General features: G+C 35.1%; 1 protein-coding gene across 2 annotated transcripts; it reads left to right on the top strand.

Annotated features, from left to right (window-relative positions):
- The first annotated feature begins 61 nt into the window (after positions 1-61).
- LOC145668588 (cytochrome P450 6k1-like) lies at positions 62-20,585 on the top strand. Of its 2 annotated transcripts, none has more exons than XM_081736600.1 (5): positions 62-195; positions 6,034-6,991; positions 14,805-15,032; positions 17,764-18,015; positions 20,331-20,585. In XM_081736600.1, exons 2-5 carry the CDS (start codon positions 6,082-6,084, stop codon positions 20,498-20,500), a joined length of 1,560 nt encoding a protein of 519 aa, XP_081592726.1. In that variant the 5' UTR covers positions 62-195; positions 6,034-6,081; the 3' UTR covers positions 20,501-20,585. The 2 variants fall into 2 exon arrangements, with proteins under 2 accessions (XP_081592726.1, XP_081592725.1); XM_081736599.1 differs by having other exon boundaries at positions 66-210.
- The last annotated feature ends 1,720 nt before the right edge of the window (positions 20,586-22,305 follow it).

The following is a 22,305-nucleotide window of genomic DNA, read 5'->3' as shown; positions in this document are numbered from 1 at the left end:
AAGCACGAAATCTTTTTCGATATCTTGATGCTGCGTCATGATGATAGTTAAATACAATTGTTTGTTTATTTTGCATACATAAGAGATAACACTAGTACTGGAGGACGTATATTCAACAATTTTTATCAAATGTTAAGGCCCATTCATGTTGTAGTAGTGCTACGATTGGTACATCAGATCTTTTTTGCGACTTAGGTGAGATTTCATACTGTAAGTAGTGAAAATTAAGAACAATTTTGTTTGTTTTTGTAACTGAGTACCTAAACAAGCAATGAATAGATGAATAGTTCAACAAGCCACATAGGTTTCTGAAAATCATCGTATTCATTTGCTCTCCGTAAACATGTATTCCAGCTTAACTTATCTGGTAGTGTTATGTGATACGTTCAGTGCACAAGCTATTCAAGCCTACTTGCGAACATTTTGGACATATTTTTCTTAAGATCTCTATCTGAAGCTTCTTTTAGAGTATAAAAAATACATGTCCATATTATAATATAAAGAACAATGTTCAGTTTCCCAAGTACCTAAGCGTATTTCTACCTACAAACTCTATGTTCCTTTTTATCACAATCTTGGTAATTGGACTTTATTCCCTTATGCTCTGAACTCCTCATATGTGTAAACATATGGGTTGTAAATACCCTACTACAAGCTTGAGATTGTTTAGCTTAAGAAACAAGCTAATTACAAACGACCAACACCTGTAATCGCTATTTCAATATGTTAACTTTTCAACCTTAGTGTTTGTACTACGTGTATATAGATTACATTTCGAAAAACCTTTTGATAAATTGTAGGTTACTATTCTCGAATTGCTGGTAAATATTGTTTAAAGTGATAATCTATCATTCAAAACGTTACTTGGAATTTGGCAAGTTTTTTTTGTTTGTTTGTTTGTTTGTTTGTTTGTTTGTTTATTTGTGTGTTTGGGTTGGATGGTTGAAGTGGAGTTGTGAAGTTTAGCACCAAAGTTATATTGGACATAAATCTACACCTTAACGTGATATGTAAACCACATGAGCTTTAACTGAAAATCGAACCTAAGTGTTCCGAGTCGCAGACCCATACAATAATATAACCACAAGGGAAGCAAGGCGCTGTATGTGTATGCGTGCACAAATGGGGTGTGTGCGTGCATCTGAGCTTATGTGTTCAGTACTGACTTATATGAAAAGTTGCCGGTGCTGGTGAAGCTTGAAGTACATTTCAAATGAGCCTTTCTATTGAAGTAGATTATTTGTTTAAACATATTATTGCTTAGCGTAGCGTTTCCTGCAAGACATGAGCTAAGGCTGTCTCGCCTTGAAGAGATATCATCAAAGTGATGTTTCTTCTTGAAAAGTGTATCTGCTTCTTTAGGAAGAGTTCTCTCTTGTATCGTATCTTATCACTAAAATTGTCTCGTATCGTCTCCTAGGCAATTGGGATGTAAAAATTCTGTCTCGTATCGTCTTCTAGGAAATTGGGATGTAAAAATTTTGTCTCGTATCTCCTTATAAGGGAGTTCAACTTGAAAGTTTGTACAGACATCCAACACATGTAGCGTAAAGGCAAAATGACTTCTCACACGAGATTCTTTTCTAATATTTATAAGTCTCCATCTCCATTCCAATAGAAATTTAGTTTATCATGTTAATTCTTATTCGTTTAATAGAATCCTTTAATTGAGAACAGATAGATACTACATTGTACTATTAATAGGAAGTTTACCATCTGAAGTGATTTTCTGAGATTAGAGAAATATTCTTTTTCTAAAGATTATGAGAAAATCAGGTTTGAAATGGGTAAAAAATAGCGCTATTTTCTTTCTTCCTTGCCAACCACTTTTTTGTTGTTTAAAGTTGAAATTGGTCCAGTTTGTCTATATGATAGTTTAATTGAAATTCATCGTAATTTGGCCCATGACTAACAGCAGGGTGGTAATTGAAGGGGAAGAAGGGGGAAATTCCCAGGCATCTCTGAACTCTTCCCCGGAACCTCGTTCCCTTTTGCTTTCTAGAGGAGAGGGAATTTGATAATGACATCAAACCTTCATGTGTAATTACAAAAACTAAATTTATAAACAAATAAGAAATCATCAGTTTATTAGGCTTTAATTGATAATTTATGCGCAAGGTTCCCTATCGAAGGCGTGGTAGATGAAACTTCTCTTCTCCATGAGTCGACATTGCCAACTGACGTGGTCGATGTGGAAAAGAAGTTGCTGATAGAGAGATGATATTTGTTGCTGAGTGTTTCAAAACTGACCGAGAAAAATCGTTATCAGACTTAAAATTAACAAGCAGGTTGTCGATGATTAGTTGCAGAAATTTCTACGTCGCGTAGAAGTATTACCAACTTCCACGACAGAATGCGAACGGGGATTTCCTCTTATGAATTTACAGATGACTGATATTAGAAATAGACTAAGTGCTCAAACATTGTCTAACTTGTTATTCATCAATGTTAATGGCCCACCGCTAGACAAGCTCAAAGTAGACGAGCTAGTTATTTCTTGGCTGAAGGATGGACATCATTCCGCTGCGGATGATTTATTAAGAGAAAGTTCTGAAAACCAACAGGAAAGAAACAAGATTTCAGATTTGTTTTAAGGTAGCAAATTACGAGCTACAGAAAATGTATACTTGTATTACTAATGGCTTATTTCTGTTATTTAACTTTGTACCTAATTTTTAATGTCCCTTCTTTGCTTTTTATAAATTAGAGGTAAACTATTTTGAGTAAATATTCATAATAATTGCAATTATGCATATTTGTAACTTAAATTTAATGTGGTATTGTTAGTGATTACACAAATTACAACTATGAGTATACTTTGTGAAGATGCTCTCACAGAGGGTACCCGAGCACATTTATATGCTATGAAAAACTGATTTTTCAGATATTTTGTGAGAAAAATACTATGAACTAAGAAATCATAACCTTTTCCATATTGTACAGGGGTATTTTCCTGCGAATAGAAGTTTCTTTTGGAACGCGTTGAGAAACGAATACCTACAAGAATACTCTCCTGGTACAAGTATATTTTAGGCGCATACTAATTTCACCACCACCACCTCGAAGTCTTCAATTTCCACACTGACAAACACTTTACCATTTTATATCTTAAAGGTTAGATCCACCGTTATTGTAACACAGTGGTGCTTGAGCGATTGACCGTAGAAATTCAAACTTCGATTAGTGACAGTTTCACAGTCTTGTTTTATTACAAGTGTAAACTCTTTAGTCAGAAGAGAAGAGGCCGTGGATCATGTGTCAGAGTTGATGACGGTGGATTTTGATGAGTCAGAGTAGGTCGTAGTGGATGAGAGTGGTTTATGGTGGGTGGTGGGTCAGAGTGGGTCACGGTGGGCGGTGGGCGGTGGGTCATGGTGGGTCAGAGTGGGTCACCGTGGGTAGGTGGTCAGAGTGGGTCACGGTAGGTCGTGGGTCATGGTAGATTGTGGGTCAAGTTTTTATTGACCCACGCAAACTTTGGTGTATGTTAAAGTCCAATGTGCTCCAAAAGTAATAGCTAATCAGATATGAGTAATGTCATGGAAGAGAAAGTACTGTTCTCGATGCTACTTTTAACGTTACAAGGGGAAGGGGCACGATGGCTCAGTGGTAGAGCGCTTACTTCTAACGCGTGGGGTACCTGGTTTGATCCCCGGACAAATTAGTTTGTGGTGTCCGTGGGTTTTATCGGGGTACTTCCATTTCCTCCCACTTTCTCATTCCACCAATTCTTCCATCATCATTCATTTGCCTTAATCATAGTCTCCGTCAGCCTAAAGGGTATAATTGCGGGATTTCATTTCTCTTTTTAACGTCACAAACGGAAGAGAAAGAAGTTGCGCTGCTTATCAGGCTTGGCATCTTTAGAGGGAGAAATATAAAGGAAAATCTAGAGGAATAGGTGGGATCTTGAGTTATGGAAATCTGGGGCTGAGAAGTAAAGTAGTATAAGTCATAAAATATTAATTTTACAGGAGAAGCGAAAAAGTATTTGCAAGACAATATTTTGTTGAATTGCGTCGATTGTTTATTGACAGAAAAATTGTTCACTTCCTAGTCCACAGTCCACATCTCCAGTTCCAGTCTAGTTCCAGTTGTCCACATCTCAAAACATTCCTAGTGTTCCTCCTACTAATGCAATTAAAAAAATAAGATAACTCAATTTCGGCCAAAAAGTGACTTGGCATAGTTCACCTCTCAGCCCCAGAAATAAACTACCATTCTACGTTGAAAATGCACGTCTCGTTTCTCTAATCTAACTCTAAAGCATACTGTTATACTATTCTTTTCGCAACACTTATTTGTCTTAAGTAAAGAGGCATTCTTGAATAGCTGCTAACTATATGCAACATTCCTGTTCCCTTACTTCGAGAATCTTCTACTGCTCTTTTCGCCCCGTGGTTTTAATTCTTGTTAGAGTATAGCCTATGTCCTCTCTGTGAGATCAGTCTTGCTCGTATTATCTGGTGCAACATCTTTGTAATGGTACCAGTATCAGTTCATTGACAACTAGTGCATGGTTGTTAGTGTACTTTTCAGAGCACTACTGTTGACAATTTCATTAATTAATGAACAATTTGTCAGTTACAGCATAATATTGTTCGGAAAAATAAAAGCTTGAATTAAAAATTTTCTACAGTTTCCCCATAACACACTCTTAAGGTTGTCATACTGCCTTCTACGCATGTACGCTTAAAGTCAGTGCCACTGGTCACATGTGCGAAATTTGTTACCAATTGTCTTCAAGCTATTATAGTATAAACATATCAGCTCTGCTAGCAATTTGCCCCAAGGAGGAGCAATGAGCACTGATCCGATTTTTCTTGTCGGAGAGTGTGAAAGGGACTGAAATTCATCGTTGGATTTTACAACAATGTGGGAACAGCACTTTATTACGTAAATATATTTTTCGAGAATGGAAAAGTTTAAAAGTGGATGAATGAGTATAGATCAGTAACATCCATCAACCTCCACCACGTAGAAGAAGATTCAGCATGCCCAAGAGATGTTTTTGCCAGATAGGCGAGTTACCATCGATGATACAGCGTCTCCTTTGAGCATCAATAATGTTCTGTCTCCAATTTTAGACTTGCAGAAGTAGTGCTAAAGTGTTTTCATGACCAACCAAAAAAAACCTTCTCCTTAGAAGGAATACGCAAGCTTGTGAACCGCTGGACCAGGTGCACTGACGTAGGAGGCCTCTATGTAGATAAATTGTTTACATGTTGAACCCTTATCTTTCTGCTAATAAATTGTAGAAGAAAAAGTGAAGATAATTTTTGACTTGTCCTCGTATATTATAATTGAGTCAAATCGATTTTTGAAACCCTAGAAAATAACACAAAATATATCCCAATTGTCTTGGCTTATGTTTTGGAATTTTTTCTCGTAAAAATAGAAATTGAAGTAAAATTAATCTTAGGTGTCCCGAGTAACATGGTTTGTAATTAAAAATATTAACTTCTGTGAGGAAATATGGCTATTGTAGTAAAATTTAAGTTATCATCTCGTAAACATGGAAAATTTGCCTACAAGTATCTCATTTTGTTTAATTCGATCGGATTTATCGTTTGATAAATGTGAAATCTTTGAAAGTTCCTGTAGCTAATCAAAAGATAGCATAATTTCGAGCTGCACGTCATAAGCATACTGTGTACTGTCGTCTTGCAAATAGCATAATGAAAACTTTGATGAGGGTATACTGCAGTCTCATCTTAATAAACATCAATTTACAGCTTTCTGTTTGGTCAAGTTTACCAGTTAACTACTTTCATGGACATTAATTGATGGTGACCAATAAAGTCCCCTACCCCCAAATCTGAATTGAGCATCATTTATCAAGACTTAGTCCCCAACAAGTATTATATAATATCGTACTTAACTATTCCATGAACTGAACCAAGTTTTATTCATTTATTATAATTACTCGAGCAAACTCAGTACTATTTAAGTATATTTCATTATTTTATTTCCATAATGGATACAGCATATCATTTAGACTAAGTACTAATAATATCTAATTGTCTTTTTCAGGTGTGATATGTTGTAAAATCTGACTGTAAATTCAGTGAATCTAGAATCATGATAGACCTTCTGGTAGGTTTTGTAACACTCATAATTGGATTGTACATTTATCTAACATGGAATTTTGACTATTGGGCAAAAAAAGGCGTTCCATACGATAAGCCTAAAATTCTTGCTGGTGGATTATATGATGTAATACTCCAAAAGAAGCAAATCGCCCTTCATCAAATGGATTTGTACAATAAGTTTCAAGGACATCCCTTCGCAGGATTTTTCTTGTTAAGACAGCCAGCCCTTTTAATCAGAGACCCCGAATTGCTTAAATCCATTTTGGTGAAAGATTTTGATCATTTCTTTGATAGGACTTTCCATATTGATGAAAATATAGATCCAATAGGAGGTAAAGGTTTATTTGCTTCTCGGGGCAACAAGTGGAAATTCCTCAGAAGTAAACTAACGCCAACTTTCACATCTGGGAAAATGAAGATGATGTTCCCATTGGTAGCTGAATGTTCAGAAGAGTTAGGTGCGTTAGTGTTCAACCATGCTAAGAACGAAGATATTGTTGAGATAAAAGACATTGCTGCTAGATATACCACTGATGTGATCGTTACTTGTGCTTTTGGAATTCAGTGTCACAGCTTAAAGGATCCAAATGCAGAGTTCCGAGAAATGGGAAGGAAAATATTTGAACCATCAATAAGAAACCAATTTATAGTGGCAAGTGCATTCTTTTTCCCACAATTAAATAAACTTGTTCGTTTAAAATTTCTACCTGGTATTGTAGAATCGTATCTGCGTGGCGTTTTCAATGATACTTTGCAATTCAGAGAGAAGAATAACATCAAGCGACCAGATTTCATGCAACTGCTACTAGAATTGAAGAAGAAAGGTCACGTTGATGATGACACACTTACGGAAGCAGAAAAAAAGGAGATTGAATCCAATCTGAACAATGTCGATAAAGGTAAGTGCAAGTAACGCCTTTGCTTTAACATTTAATGACAAGAGTCTTGTACTAAATAATCAGTTATTATTAAATATTAATGAAAATATCCTTTAAAATGTTGCGGAACTCAACTAACGTGTTTCTCTGTTACTTAATGGGTTACGCATTCGCTTTAAGTACGTCTCGTTCAACCTTGACTTGAAGACAATGCCTTAGATATACTCTTAACTTGAGTAGTGAAGTGGATCTGTCACTTTGTAAACAACTGTGATTAGTTAACCGATTTTACCAGCTCGTAGTTTCAATAGCTTATACATTTAGTTTGCAAATAAATACATAGTAAATCTACATTCAACACTAAAAACATACAATTTTACACGTACAAATTTGCGAATACATCAAAACCAAATTCGCTTTATGACTAAAAATGTGGTAATTCCTGCATATCCAACATTCATATTCTACAATGAACATCATTTTTAATTTTACAGAATTTGGAGTTTATAGCAATTCTTTATTTTCTTTTTAAAAAGCATGTTACTTGCTTGTAACACTCTGTAATCCAATAACATTTATTATTCCAAACACTTTTTTTTTCTTTACGTTCTTTTGTATATTGTCTTCTTTCCGTTATCGTCTTTCTGAAGTTGGACTGTTATCATCCGGTTCTTTTCATTTTCCTTGCTGATGTAATCAGAAAACTATAGAAAATAAAAAAAAGAGATAAAACTTTGAAGGAAGGGAAGAGGATGATGGCAGTTGAGCTACAGAAAACTGAGAGAAAATAGAAGAGAATCTGAAAAAAATCGTAAAGAATGGAGGGTGTTGGAAATAGTATATGTGATTAGAACACAGAGTGTTACGAGAATGTAGCAGAATATAGTGTAATATCTAACACTCGGATTTCTATGACCTGAAAACTTTGAAAATATGCAATTCATTTATGCCTCCAAAAATGGCAAAATATAACTTAAGATCAAAGGCTTGTTTCTGGCTGCAGGAGTCGGGGCAAATCTCCCTGAACAATGTATATCAATACTAAAATAATCCATATATTAAAATGCTAGGTTTACAGGTTTGTCTCCAAAGAAAAGTTTATATGTTTGTCTCCAATCCTTTCGATAATGAGATCTCGAAAACCACAAATCATAGAAACGTGCAGTTTTCACTGCTAGATTCCAAATTTTGAGGAGATGTCCAGTTCTAATTGAAAATTTAAAAAAAAAAAAACGTGGCAGTCATTTCTTTATTATATTTTTTTAGGTGTGCACTGGAAATGTTGAAATTTTAAAAAAGTATCATATGGGAAGGAGATTCATGGTCATAACAGAACGATGCACTGAGTAGACAGTGCAGGTTCAGCTAGTACTTGATTAAAATATTAACACTGAGATTTCTAAGGTCTTGTTTTGTAATTCGTGTTTCATTATATCATTTAGTGTTTATTCTTTTTACTTATTCATATATTAATATACACTGCCCAAACTTAATCATTTCGAGGGGTACACGGTGGTGGAGCGCTTATCTCTCGTGCTTGGGGCTCTTAGCTCGATCCCCGGCCAAGTAAGTTTGTGGTGGGTTTTCTCGGGGTACTCCCGTTTCCTCCTACTTCCTCATTCCATCACATTTTCCATCATCATTCACTTGCCTTAATTATCCTCTCCTTAACCTAAAAGACTAAATTGGGGAACGTTAAACTGGAAAGTTTCATTTTATTTCATTTTCACTTCATTTCAAACGTTAAGTCTTGTGAATGTTCTATTCAGTGTGATTAAGAATTGATTTCAATTCCAGACAAATACGCAATAACACTTAATTCTCTCAATCTTTTCTCCTTTTATCGATTTGTGATATATTCCTAAATATATAAAGGTAATCAAGAAAGTTATGTCGCTTTTTGTGGAAGTCTATGTTCAATTGCCCTCACACCGTGATTTGAATGCAACTTGAGATAAGGCGAAGGTCAGTTGTTGGTGTTGGTATACCCAACATACTACCTGGTTATGGCTACTCAGTTCCACAGTGGCGCCGTCATCATTGGTTAGCATCCCTCGGACCGGTTTCAAAACAGCTGAAACCAGCACTTCATCAGAAGAAGGTCCTCCTATGTGTTTGATGGACTGCTCGCAGCATCGTTCATCTGGAATTTGCTATCAGCGGGTCAGATCATCAATGCAACTGTGTACTGTCAGCAATGTTCAAGAAAAACTCAAAACCACTTCTGAATCGCAAAGGGGTCCTTCTGTTACAGAACAAAGCTAAGCCCCACGCGGCTAGGGTGACCCGGGACACCATTCTATCCCTTGGATGGGAAATACTATTGCATTCGTCATATTCCTCAGACATTGCACCGTCCGATTATCACCTGTTCCATTCCTTGGAAAATCACCTTAGAGGACGCCAGTTCAAATCCCTTGAAGAGGTGCCAAATGCACTCGATACCTTCTTCTCTTCACGGCCCACCGAGTTCTACCACGATGGAATCCATAGCCTTCCAGGACGTTGCTGGACACCATTTTTGATCTTCCAGGTACGTCTTCCAGGCTCAAATAACTCTTTAATACAATAAATTCGCTGAATATAAGAATTTTGATTTCCATGAAAGTTCTTTGTTTTTCCTTGTAGTCAACACTTCTGCTTAAGTGAGAACTTGTATGCTTTTCCTTATTCTTAGAATGGGAAAAATTATCCTTCCTGGTTTCGTAAATTTCTTCGAAGTGCTGAATCAAATTTCCCTCCTATGTCAACTATTCTTAATTTTGAAAGGAAGGAACAAAATACTTTTTGGAGCAACCTGAAGACCACTCTGATTTCACTTGCAATGAATCACGGCAATCGACGGTATCTTTAGAGGATTAAGCTCCAGTCTCTCGATAACTATCGGTTCTTGAACACGTTTTTCTTTTACATCTTAAAATCAACCACTCATGAATATAATCCAACTATCACACTGAGTGAATAAGTCGGTCTTCTTCAAGCACTTAAAGCACTTAAGTTTCCATTCACTAACTGGCTAAGTTGTACTACTCCATAGATTAGTCCTGCACTATATCATAGCTCCAAACTAATGAGCTGGACACCTCTAAACGCCTTTTAAGCACCTCGATTTTACTATCATCACAAATTGTTCCTTGTATTCATTCTTCAATCTTTTGCTTTTAAATGTTGGATTGTTATTGCGACAGTGTCTTCAGAGATACCATACGATATTGTTCTTATTCCATAACTTTAAAACAGATAATATTCCTTCTATTTAGCACAGGTCTGTTCTATATTTTGCGTGTGTCTTCCATGAGTAATGATATTTAAAACATCTCTGGACTTCTGTTCTCCTGCAAAGAAAAGAACAAGATATTACTTTTCATTCAAAGCAAAGTAGAAAGGTTGGTGCAGAAAGATGTTGGTTGAAAGCCCCACAACCTCGTCAAGGTCTCTACTTCTGTGAGGGCAACTTTTGACTGGAGAGAGACGTAAGATCATATGCACCATACGATCTTACGCCGGAGAACCAGAATCTAGCAAATTCCTTGATATTTCACTTAGCAAACCCTTTGGAATTCCTTTAATGCCAAAGGTTTTGCTGCGATTAACTTGCTAGTGGATGATGATGAGATAAAGGGTGGGGAAATTCCTTGGTATTTCAATACCCAAACCCCTTGGGATTCTTTCAAAGACTTTGCTGCAAGACTTTACCAAAGAATTTATTATCAGAGAAAAAGGGGGACGGAAAATAAAGTAGAAGGATGCTAATGCGTGTGTGTGTAGAGGATTGTTGAAGATGAGAAAATAAGGAAATTTGAAAGAAAGTGTTAGTGTGAGCAATGAGGGAAAACGAAAATACATTAATAAAATGCTGCTATGGTTATAAAGGAAAAAATGAAATGAAACCTTTGAGTTTTACGTCCCACGGTTATGCCGGTTAGGCTAAAGGAGACGGTGATGATGAGAGATGAATGAAAATGGTGGAATGAAGAAAGTGGGAGGAAACCCCGAGAAAACCCACGCACACGGTGTTTGTCCACCACAAAGTCACTTGGCGGGGGCTGGGATCGAACCCGGGACCCCAAGCACCAGAGGTGAACGCTCTACCACTGAGCCACCGCGGCCCACAGGTTATAAAGGAACATTGTTGTAATTTTTTTTTTTTTTTTTTTTTGCTCTTAAATCGACATTTTTTTTTTGTAATTATTGTTTCATCACTATTGTTGTTAATTTATTCAACGATTAGAGCAGTAAAAATGTGTTGGTTCTTCTCGTGTGTTCTAACATAAAAATACATATTCTAACCAGGTTTGTGATTGATCGCTCCTAGTATTTCTGAGACAGATTTCGCACCAACGAAACCAAATTTTCTCTTTTCAAGTTAAATCTCACGTAGGTTGTAAATGGTAGTATTTCTGCATTTATGACGAATAGCTAAAGAAATGCATTTCTATTGTATTTGTAAAATGACATATTCACTAAAACATTATATCAGAATGTCTAAAATGAATTGAGCCTTTTGCACACGAAATGACATCTGTGTACAAAATCTCAGAGTTTATGAGTCGCAGTATGTCAGACCCAGGCTTGCCAACCATACGATAATTTATCGAGATATACGGTCATTTAAGCCTTAATGATATACCCTATAATGCCCTTACGATAATAGGTGAATATATGATAATGTTATGAAGCACACGTTTTTGCAGACTTTGAATGAGCAAATAAAATGCAGATGTGCACTAAATCATAAAAAAAAAACATACACACTAAGGTTTTTAACAGTCGTTTCCGATCAAATAAATCGATAACAATTTGCGAATTGGCAAATGGCAACCCTGCAACCATTCTTTATATTCAGCTATGGGGTGGAAATATTGTTGTTTTTCAAAGTACAGTAGTGTTAATAAGAATCGAAAAAGAAAAAAAAAATTGAAGACAGTGACGCCGATTTGGAGTTGGAAACTGAAGAATGCTAAATAAGTTTATTATATATTATTAGTACTATTATACTTGTTTCTACAACGAATATACGATTTTTTTGTAATATACGATAATTTTAAAAACAAAAATTGATAATTTTGTTCTCTGAGGTTGGCAAGTCTGGCCAGACTTATAGTCATTTGCGAGATGCTAGTCTAAAATGCTAGGTTTATATGTTTGTCCCCAATCCTTCCGACAATGAGATCTCGAAAACCACACGTGCCGTTTTCGCTGGTCGATTCCAAATTTTGTGTAGACTGTGCAGTTCTCATTCAAATTTTCAAAAACCGTATTGTTATTGTTCTATTCAACATTTTAGGGGCCGTTTTGAGCCCATAAATTGCAGGCTGAAATTACGATGTTAGGCAACCAATAGAGAAATTACGTATAGCGGATTGACAGACATTGCAGGCGCTTTGCTTAAATATGAACGGCAAAACCTATTGTATGCTGGCAAATTCAAATGCTTCAAGAGACAATGAGGCGTATCGGATGGATATGGATTTATTAGGGAAAAAAATTCCACTTGATATTATGTTACTTTTACAAATTTGCCACAAACTCAATCCAACATCCATACATAACAATTCACTTGCTTTGTGAGTCTCCTATCCTTTACTTGTGTGAGTAAGGAGATATGCACAGTGGGAAGAAGATTCATGGTCATAATAGAACGATGCGCTGAGTAGACAGCGCATGTTCAGCTAGTTCATATTAATGAAAAAGCGTGAAATTCTGTTCGTAATGGCGAGTTTCTTACTTCCCTTCTAAAGCAAAATTCTGGAGTGCGCTACTGCTAGAAACCATGCAACTTCACATAACTAGAGTACTGGACTTACGCATCTTGAAACCCAGTGATGCCAGGTTCGATGACAAAAATCCCTCTCAACGTTTGTCAAATATTCCTCGTAGAAAAGAAGACAAAATAGGCGGTTCATATCATAATTGCCAGTGATTGTTTCAGGAGGTGGCCTGGGAAAAATTCTCCCAGGGTCACACCCCCGATTGTGCTCAATGTCGATTACCACTATTTTCGCACTACTACTTTCATCTCCCGTGTATTCTACCCTGGATGTGAATGGCAATATTTTCCATCAATGTGCAACAAAGATACAGGACTTTAGATATTTTTGCAGGATACGGGAAAGAGACAGGCAGAAGCTGAGGTTGCGATTACTTTTCTCAAAGTGTTCGATGCCACACAGGTTAACCACTTTGATCCTCTCACACTGTTTCTTTCAAACTCTGTTACACAAGGCCAAGAAAAGAAAACCAAATAAACTTGTTTACAATACTGGCTAGCGTCTCTAAGCAATGAGTAAACTTCGCCTAAAATATGATTAAATATATGCTTTTGTATCACTTCGGGTCCAAATACGGTGTAACATTTTCAAAAACTGGTTCAAATAGTCATTTGTGTAACTAATGAAAATTATATTTTTTTTGTTCGTGAGAGTGAGAAATGTGTTTATGTTTATACAAGAATATGTCACGTCAGAAATCTGAGCCTCGTGACGACATGATTTTGAAGGAAAGCTTAATATTACAATGGGATCCAAACTATTTCTCATTTACATTGAAATGTATTTGATAATACTTTTTGAACCTGACATGATGTCTTGGAAAAGTAAGTGTATCGTGCAATATAACGCTAAGGTTTGACCCAGCCATCAACACATTGAGATACTCCTGTAGCAGTAAATTTTATCACAAGTTCCTAATAACCTCAACTCTTCAATCGTAATTTGTGTATTGCGTCGCCTCTATATCGTAGTTCCAAAGCGACACGACGCATAGTTTGAAAGCTATGGAACAAATTCATGTTTCCCGCTGTTGCTGCGAAATCTGTGAGTTTTGCTGAATGCCCAGTTATGTGACAGTTGGAATGCGCGCAAGTTGTTTGAGTGTAATATTGACTTTCAGTATGGGGGCAAAATCAGGCATGAACTTCATTCTGTACTAAATATTATACAAGGACAAGATATAAATCTTGCAATATTCTGGTGCGTAACATACCTAAGCAGGTTAACATTTAAAGTATAGTCCCTCGCGTTTGACTATCTACAGACACTTTCCTGGAAGCTCCTCGACTCCACGTTGAAATCTCGTCTTGTCCTTCGAGGCAAACAAGTTTGTCACAGCTGTTTCTATATTTTGTTCCTTGATGAAGTATTGTGATTTCAGGCAGTGTACCATGGACTGAAACAGGTAGTAATACAAAGGGTCGAAATTAGGCAATGTAAAGTAATTGTGCTAAACATTAATGATGGCGAAAGTAATCAAGATATTCAACAGCGTTAAGAATAACATTCGATTCAATTTACTTCTAAGAATGTCTGTAAAAGAGGGGAAACGCACATCTGGATTTGCTACACAAATATAGTATCCAAACAAAAATATATTCATTTTCTCTTTAAAATAAGTGCACATTTTATAAATTTATTTCTTTAAAAATAAAGCACTAGTATTAATAGACCATCGCGGTGGCTCAGTGGTAGAGTGTTCATCTCTGGTGCTTGGGGTCTCGGGTTCAAACCCTGCAGTGAACTTTGTGGTGGACAAACACCGTGTGCGTGGGTTTTCTAGGGGTTCTCCCGTTTCCTCCCACTTTATTCATTCCACCATTTCATTCATCTCTCATCATCACCATCTCCTTTAGCCTAACCGGCATAACCGTGGGACGTAAAACTCAAAAATTTCATTTCATTTTATTAATAGACCATGTGAAAGTTCTCCCCAATATTTGCTCCTAATAGATTGTAAGGGGAATATGAATTTGAAGTACGTATATGAATTGTACCTAATTCATACTCATTCTTCAAATATTAGCATATTGTAACCCCATTTTGTTTAAATCTATTTATAGAGAAAACGAAACTGGAGATGGAAGACCTTCTGGCTCAAGCTTTTATATTCTTCAATGCTGGCTTCGAAACGTCATCCACTACAATGTGTTTCGCTCTTTACGAACTATCCCGAAATCCTGACGTCCAGAAACGCCTCCGAGAAGAAATATTTTCCATCTTGGGAGAAAAAGGAAAATTAAGCTACGAAGCTATTCAAGAAATGAAGTATTTGGATTTAGTTGTTAATGGTAAGAAGATATCTCAAAAAATATAGGTATTCATTACTTAGAGTCTAACGCAAGTAGCATTCTCATGAACTAAAATATAATTTTGATTAAGAGTTTTCTCTAAATTCATCAGAGTTCACCATTCTTTTAAAATTTTCTTGAATAATCCAAAGACAGTGAAGATTATCGGGAGTATTTTTAGAAAGTAAACCTATTTACTAAATATAAAAAGACTGATACTGATACAGAGTTCATTGTTTCTATTTCTAGTAATAAATCAATTGCCAATTTGTACAAAAGGATAACTGTAGAGACAAAAACAATTAGCATATCTAGTAGATAATGGCAATTAATATATAATTTTAAATTACGAAATGTTACAAAATTATACTAGAAATTACTCAAAAAGATCTCCAAAAGTTGAACTATTTAACAAATATTGAGACATTCCGGATTGTAAAGCTGAACTTAATAAAAAGTTTATTTTGGGAAAAACCCATTTATTTATTGCAATAAAGGCGAACTCAACAACAAAATGTTCATCCAGCAATGAGTTATTATTGTTGTTATTAATATTGTTATCATTATCGTTGGAATTTCTGTCTTTCTTTACTAATGAAAAAAGGGTCCAATGCTGAGTACTTCACTACATCCAGAACATTTTGTTACGTTAAATATGGCTATGACTCAATTGTAACATTTTGCATATTTTTTGTTCAGCTATCAATGGAAATAATACTACATTCATTCTCCGTCCTTTCTGCTGCATGTCACTCCGAGATAACGATAGATATTAATAATTTATTTTTTCACAAGCACTAGATAATTTTGGTATTGTATTTCATAACTAATATTTGTCTAATATACAAAAATATTAGGTTACTTGTTAGTATAATCAAAGAATTACTTTTAATTTTTTACTATTACTTAAATAACAAGAAAGTAAAACACAAGGATGTTATAAATAGAGGATCTGCCCATATGTATCTTCATCCTATTAAATCGGTGAAGCCAAAAAGCAACCGATCATCGGTACGTCTGATTCGCTACTCTCGTTTCTGTCATCGTCTGATTGGCTACTTTCGTTTCCGCCATGATTGTTGGCTCAAAACATTGCGATCCTATTGGTCGGAGTGGGCAGAGTAGGGGTGGCGAAACTGTGACATATGGCTTCAAGATTTTGTTGTTAAGGACAGATCCTCTATTTTATAAGATCCTTGGTAGAACACCAATGCCGTTGAAAGCTGAAGTTGGACTTACACGGCATCTGGAGTGTCACTATTCATTTCATCGACCCACAAACTATGGATTCGACAGTAGTTTTGATCGTTTTGGATTATTTTTTACATATCACCTCGTCCTACTCCCTAGGAATGTCTTACCCTGGCATATGTTTTCCAGATAGCAGTTCATAATGTCAACTTGTTTTTTAGAAATGAGTTTACAAATCCAGCTTCATTTTCTTAATATAGGGAACTTGTGAGATATTTTTTTTATTTATGTTTTAAGCCCCCTCCTCTCCTTTCAAGTTCCCTTTTTCTCCTTAGGATTCGAACCAAAAAGTTTTACATTCTCTACGATCTCTTCGATAAAATTACTTTTGAAATATGCCAAGTCAACGTTGTGAATTTGCATACCGGACAAACAAACAAGCATATAATATTCATTCTTTAGATTTCCAAACTATGCTAAGCATAAGTGTCGGAAGTCTTATAGAACGTCATTGTCCGTCCGTTCGCCCGTCCGTCGACAGGTATCAAAGCAAAAACAGAAGACATCGAGATGCGGTTTTCTGCAATTGATTTAGCGTCCCAAGGATAGGTTTCATCTCCTCCATTAACTTTCTATCAAACCAAAGGTGGTTTAAATTATATGCGATTAGTGGTGACAAGTTACTGTAGTATGTCTGAACTCTAAAATTTTACATTAAAAATTTCATAAGCTATGGGGTATAATACAAAGTGCATTACAATAAGTATATTTTAAATGTGCTAAGATAAATATTTTGCTATTTCTACAGCCCACATAGGGATACTATATTATGCAGTACATCATTAAATTTATTATACGTTTTCGCATCTTGTTTAGTCAATTCTAGAGTGAATTTTCTAGTTTTCTTACTGAATAAATCCTCTCACTGATGTTAAAACTAATTGAATGTTTCAATCATTAGTTTTTGTCATAGGTATTGTGATGCACAGTGAGAGAAACAAGGTCTATTAGGACGGGATTTGTTCTAACTTTATACTACTTAAACTACGATAGTTAGTCCGGAAACAGCTTTGTTGCATAACGTTATTTTAGAATAGCAATGAAAACCCATTTTCTATAATATAAAGTACGCTTAAGTAAGATAGTCCAAAGACCAAAACTGTTGCCTCGGAATATTCGAGAACAAATATCGTATATGTACTGTGTAAATTGATTATCATCACAACTATTTTGGAGAAAGACATGTAAAAGCATACCCCACAAAAAGACCAATACTGGAAAAAGCAAAACTGCCAACTCATAACTATTCTAAGACTCCTGACATGATTTACCATACGGAAATTAAGTTTTCTGATGTTATCACAAAGCTAATGCACAACAAATACTAATATTAAACAATTGACCCAACATGAACGTAAACTTTAATATACGTATATTGTGAGATGTAAACTCTTATTTTGAGACTAACACGTCATTTTTATAAACAACTTTTGTTTATGACATTGTTATTAACTTACTTTATCTGTTTGTGATTTTGCAGAAACTCTTCGGAAATACCCACCTTTAGGACTCCTTGACCGTATCTGCACTAAGGAGTATAGAATACCTGGTAGCAAAGTTGTTCTTCCCAAAGGATTCCCAGTATTCTTGCCCATTATGGGCATTCATTACGATCCCAAATACTATCCAGACCCAGAAAGATTCGACCCAGAAAGATTTACAGAAGCAAATAAGAGAACTCGTCCGAATTACACTTATTTACCGTTCGGCGAAGGACCCAGGAACTGTATAGGTAATTGTTTTTAATATTGATAATGGTAGATGCATAGATTTGAGTTAATTACTAATAAGATGTTTGTGGAAGAGGATGTTATACCAATTGAATATGAAATGTCTTAATCTAATCGAAACATTTCGACTATTATCTTCTATAGTTTTCACTAATATGATTAGAAAATAGTTGATAAGTATTTATATTGATAGCTGTCCTCGAAATTGTGTGGTAAGTGTTAAGAAGAATAAAATTTCTAATACTATCTCAGATTCTTATTCCTTGTCAAAGAAATAAAGATCTTAAGTTATATCATGTGAGAAATTTAATAACACTGCAATAAAAACAGCTTTGTCAAACATTTTTTTAAAAAAATTAGAGGGTAGAACCATACACTATAATATATTTTTACTTCCATTAGAATTTTCAAACTGTATCTGTTTATCTTGACTGATACATATAACGTTTCAATAACAAGGCGTTTTCTTCAAAATCATTACAATTTTCATGGATCCACCGTTTGAAATTGTATGGGATCCAGTCTTCCTGGAAGATTTTATCACAAACTAGAAAGACTATATATGTTTCATTGTGAGGGACACTCAATAACTACTTTTTTCACTTTGTCTTATTTTCTTCTACAATCCTCTATTTTCATCAAAATATTATTGTTTTCTTCAAGCCTAGTCCTACTAATGTATCTTCTGCAATATGACTTCATGTACAGGCCCCGTTCTAGTAACTTTATGTTCAGTTCAAGTAAAAGTTTAACTGTATTCTGCACGTCTGTTCCTCACGTTCGATATATTCTTTCTGTCATTCCCAAAGGAGATTTTTCTTCCAACGGAGATCGATTACCTTGATGAGACGTAGAAGCTTTCTAAGTTGAGGGTACATTACTGAAATCGGTCTGTGTTGTTCCAATGTGATGGTACGTTGGCGATGTGATGGCTGATTGAGATTGGCATAGATTTATTCCGCTGTTCGCATATTCTGCTCAAAATCAAAATCTGAGAATATGTTTCTATCTAACAGATAAATCCCTGTATATACACATGCTAACTGAACTAGGTCCATTCTAGAACCCTTCAGGAGCGCCGCTTTTACTAAACTCAGAATATCTTTAAGTGTTATTTTCAGATTTCTGTATATTGTCATCCAATCAAAATAGGCTCCGTTCTATGAACTTTTTAATGGCTTCATTTCTAAAATGTTCAGAGGTTGCAACCTTTTGTGCTGTATGCAGTTACACTGAACACTTTAATATGATGCGACTGAGCAAATAATATAACTTGTAAGTGCTTATGTCTAGCATGATCATCAACTACCAGTAACAGAGAACTGGCTCACTTCACATGTGTGGGCTGGGCCATCAAAATACTGTACTCATTTTAGAAGATCGACTTTTGTGATCCATACACTTAATTGTGAGTCAAATACACTATCTTCTTAAATATTTTTGGTCTTTCTTCTTTTCCGTATTTCCTGTTCTTGGGAAACAAAGAGCGAAGGTGCAAATGTGTCGCCAGTAGTAGACAAGAAAACAGTAACATTACTCCCTCTCCGCCTTACGTTAGTCTTGGAACTTGTTTCTTAAGACAATAACTACTTTCTGTTGATTTGTCTCCATGACAAACAATTCACAATTCAGAATCTAGATGTAATAAATTAAAACTTCTCCAACAACACATGAGCTTTGTTAAAAATCTATCTACTTCTTTACTTAATCTAGAAACTGTACGAAAAATCGTAGATACTACAGTCAACAGATCCATGTCAGAATGCCTTCGCATGAAGTCATAATAGAAATGTGTATACCAATATTTTTTATGCTTACTAAAACAATGCTGTACTTTCAAGTGTGCTGTGAAATGATAAGCTAGTTTTAGAATCTTTCCTGCTTAATGACTTCCATCAAAATTCAATGCAACAGCTTTCGTGGAAAAATCACGCCTCTGGACAATCTTCCTGAGTGGAGTAAAATATTCCTCATTCTCCCTCTCATCTTTGACCGAATCAAATTACTGACTCGTGGAAGCAAACTGCACGCAATCTAAGACGATCAACATTTGCAGAAATCATTACTCGCAACGTACGGAATGCAATTCTCGCCCCATAATAATTTTTATATAAGTATAGTTCTTTTTCAAACACGCTGTTAAAATGCACTAACATTTGCTTTAATTATTATATATATATATATATATATATATATATATATATATATATATATATATATATATATATATATATATATATATATATATATATTTATATGTCTCACCAATTTTTAAATATGTGTGTTTAATATATATATAATTCTTATATTTTATTAGGTAACCGTTTTGGATTAATGCAGACTAAAGTAGGAATCGTGAGTATTCTGAGGAGATGTGAAGTCGTCATGTGCAATAAAACCCAGAACCCACTTATTTTCGACAAACAGTCCGTTTTGTTATCACCACTAAAAGGCTTGTATCTGCGACTGAAACCTTTGTCACAATGAACTTTGGAAGTGAACTGTTAAAACTGAGTTATTTCCATTCGTGTAATAATTGTTTGAATAATATAAATAAACTCCATATTTATAATATTGATTTGAGATTTTCTTGTCTAAATTCACAATTCTTTTTAAAAAATGTGTCAATATTTACATTCTTTCCTTGTATTCATATCCTTGTTCATTTACAGACCTCAAGGTAGTGTACGCAATGAGAAGCACTTAGGAAACCATAAAAAAAAGTAGAAATTTCAAGTAGCTTGTATATTGTTGCAGTTACTGACAATGTGAGTTGCGTACTATAACCAGAGTACCTTGTCCGCAGACATGTTTAGTTAAAATTATTGGAATGAAACAATATATGAAAATAAAATTGAAAATATTTCTTGTTAATATAATTAGAAATATTTTCAAGTGTCATCCAAATTCCAAGTTGTAGTAATGGGTACATCTCTGACCCCAATTTATTAAAAGAAATTCCCGTAAGTATTTTGTCTGGTGTACCTAAGGACGAAGTCTTCACATATGAACTTCCCAATAAGTAAGATAATGAAAAACAAATATTTCATAACGTTAATAAGAAGTAGAAGTATATAATGGTGCTGAAATAATGGCTATAACGAAGAAAACCATCTTCTGGAGACGTCAAAACAAGCAAAAAAAAAACATATCTAGTAAATACAGGGCACAAAATGCATATTTTCAGAGTTATAAATGTCGAAAACGACGGAAAGTAAAGCTCCATAACTCGAGAAAATGGGACCTACTGTAGTCGAATCAAGGATTTGCACAGGAGCTAGTGTACGCTCTATATATGTTGCAGCATCCTCATGTAAAGGCGCAATGAATTCTATAGAGGAAGTTGAGATAGAAAGAGACACTTTTAAGTATTATTTAAGTATAAATGATAATTTGCCAGAAGATAACACTTAAAAATTACTTCGTTTATCTGTTAATGATCGAAAATGAGTAATATCACTTTTCACTCTCATGCAAAACCAAATAGTATTATCAAGAGTTATGCAACCACACACAACACATTTTCTCCTTTTTTCACTCTCATGCAAAACCAAATAGTATTATCAAGAGTTATGCAACCACACACAATACATTTTCTCTTTTTTCACTCTCATGCAAAACCAAATAGTATTATCAAGAGTTATGCAACCACACACAATACATTTTCTCTTTTTTCACTCTCATGCAAAACCAAATAGTATTATCAAGAGTTATGCAACCAAACACAATACATTTTCTCTTTTTTCACTCTCATGCAAAACCAAATAGTATTATCAAGAGTTATGCAACCACACACAACACATTTTCTCCTCAAAGAGAATTTTTTAATACCAAGTGGAAACTAATTTTATTCTCACAAATATCCTTTCTTGACTTTCTTAAAGATTACATTTGCTAACCTGTTTTTGTTTAGAAGTAAACCATAAAAAAAAATACATTTCATTAAACACTTTGACTATTTCTGTTCGAAAATACATATTATTGTACTTGTTGAATACCAGTGAGTGTCTGCAGCCTAACTGTTTAATAGAAAATATTAAGAAAAAGAAGCCTGTTCCTTGATCTTTCTATATAGTTAGAGTAATTACCTTTGGCATGCGAGATCCGGATTCGATTCTTGGTGGGAGCTCGCGTGGGTTCGGATCCACATGAAGCTGTAGGTCTAACGTCTCAAATAGATTCGGTGTTAAATGGAATCCGAAACTTTAATTATATCAATTCAGCGATATTGATGTGGCAGAGAAGTGAACTTGATTCTTCCATTTGGCGCCAGTTGCTCCACCACCGACGTG

Source organism: Thermobia domestica, chromosome 13 (genome assembly GCF_964235325.1).
Source record: "Thermobia domestica chromosome 13, izTheDome1.hap1.1, whole genome shotgun sequence".
NCBI lineage: Eukaryota > Metazoa > Arthropoda > Insecta > Zygentoma > Lepismatidae > Thermobia > Thermobia domestica.
This window is presented reverse-complemented; position numbering and strand designations above follow the sequence as displayed.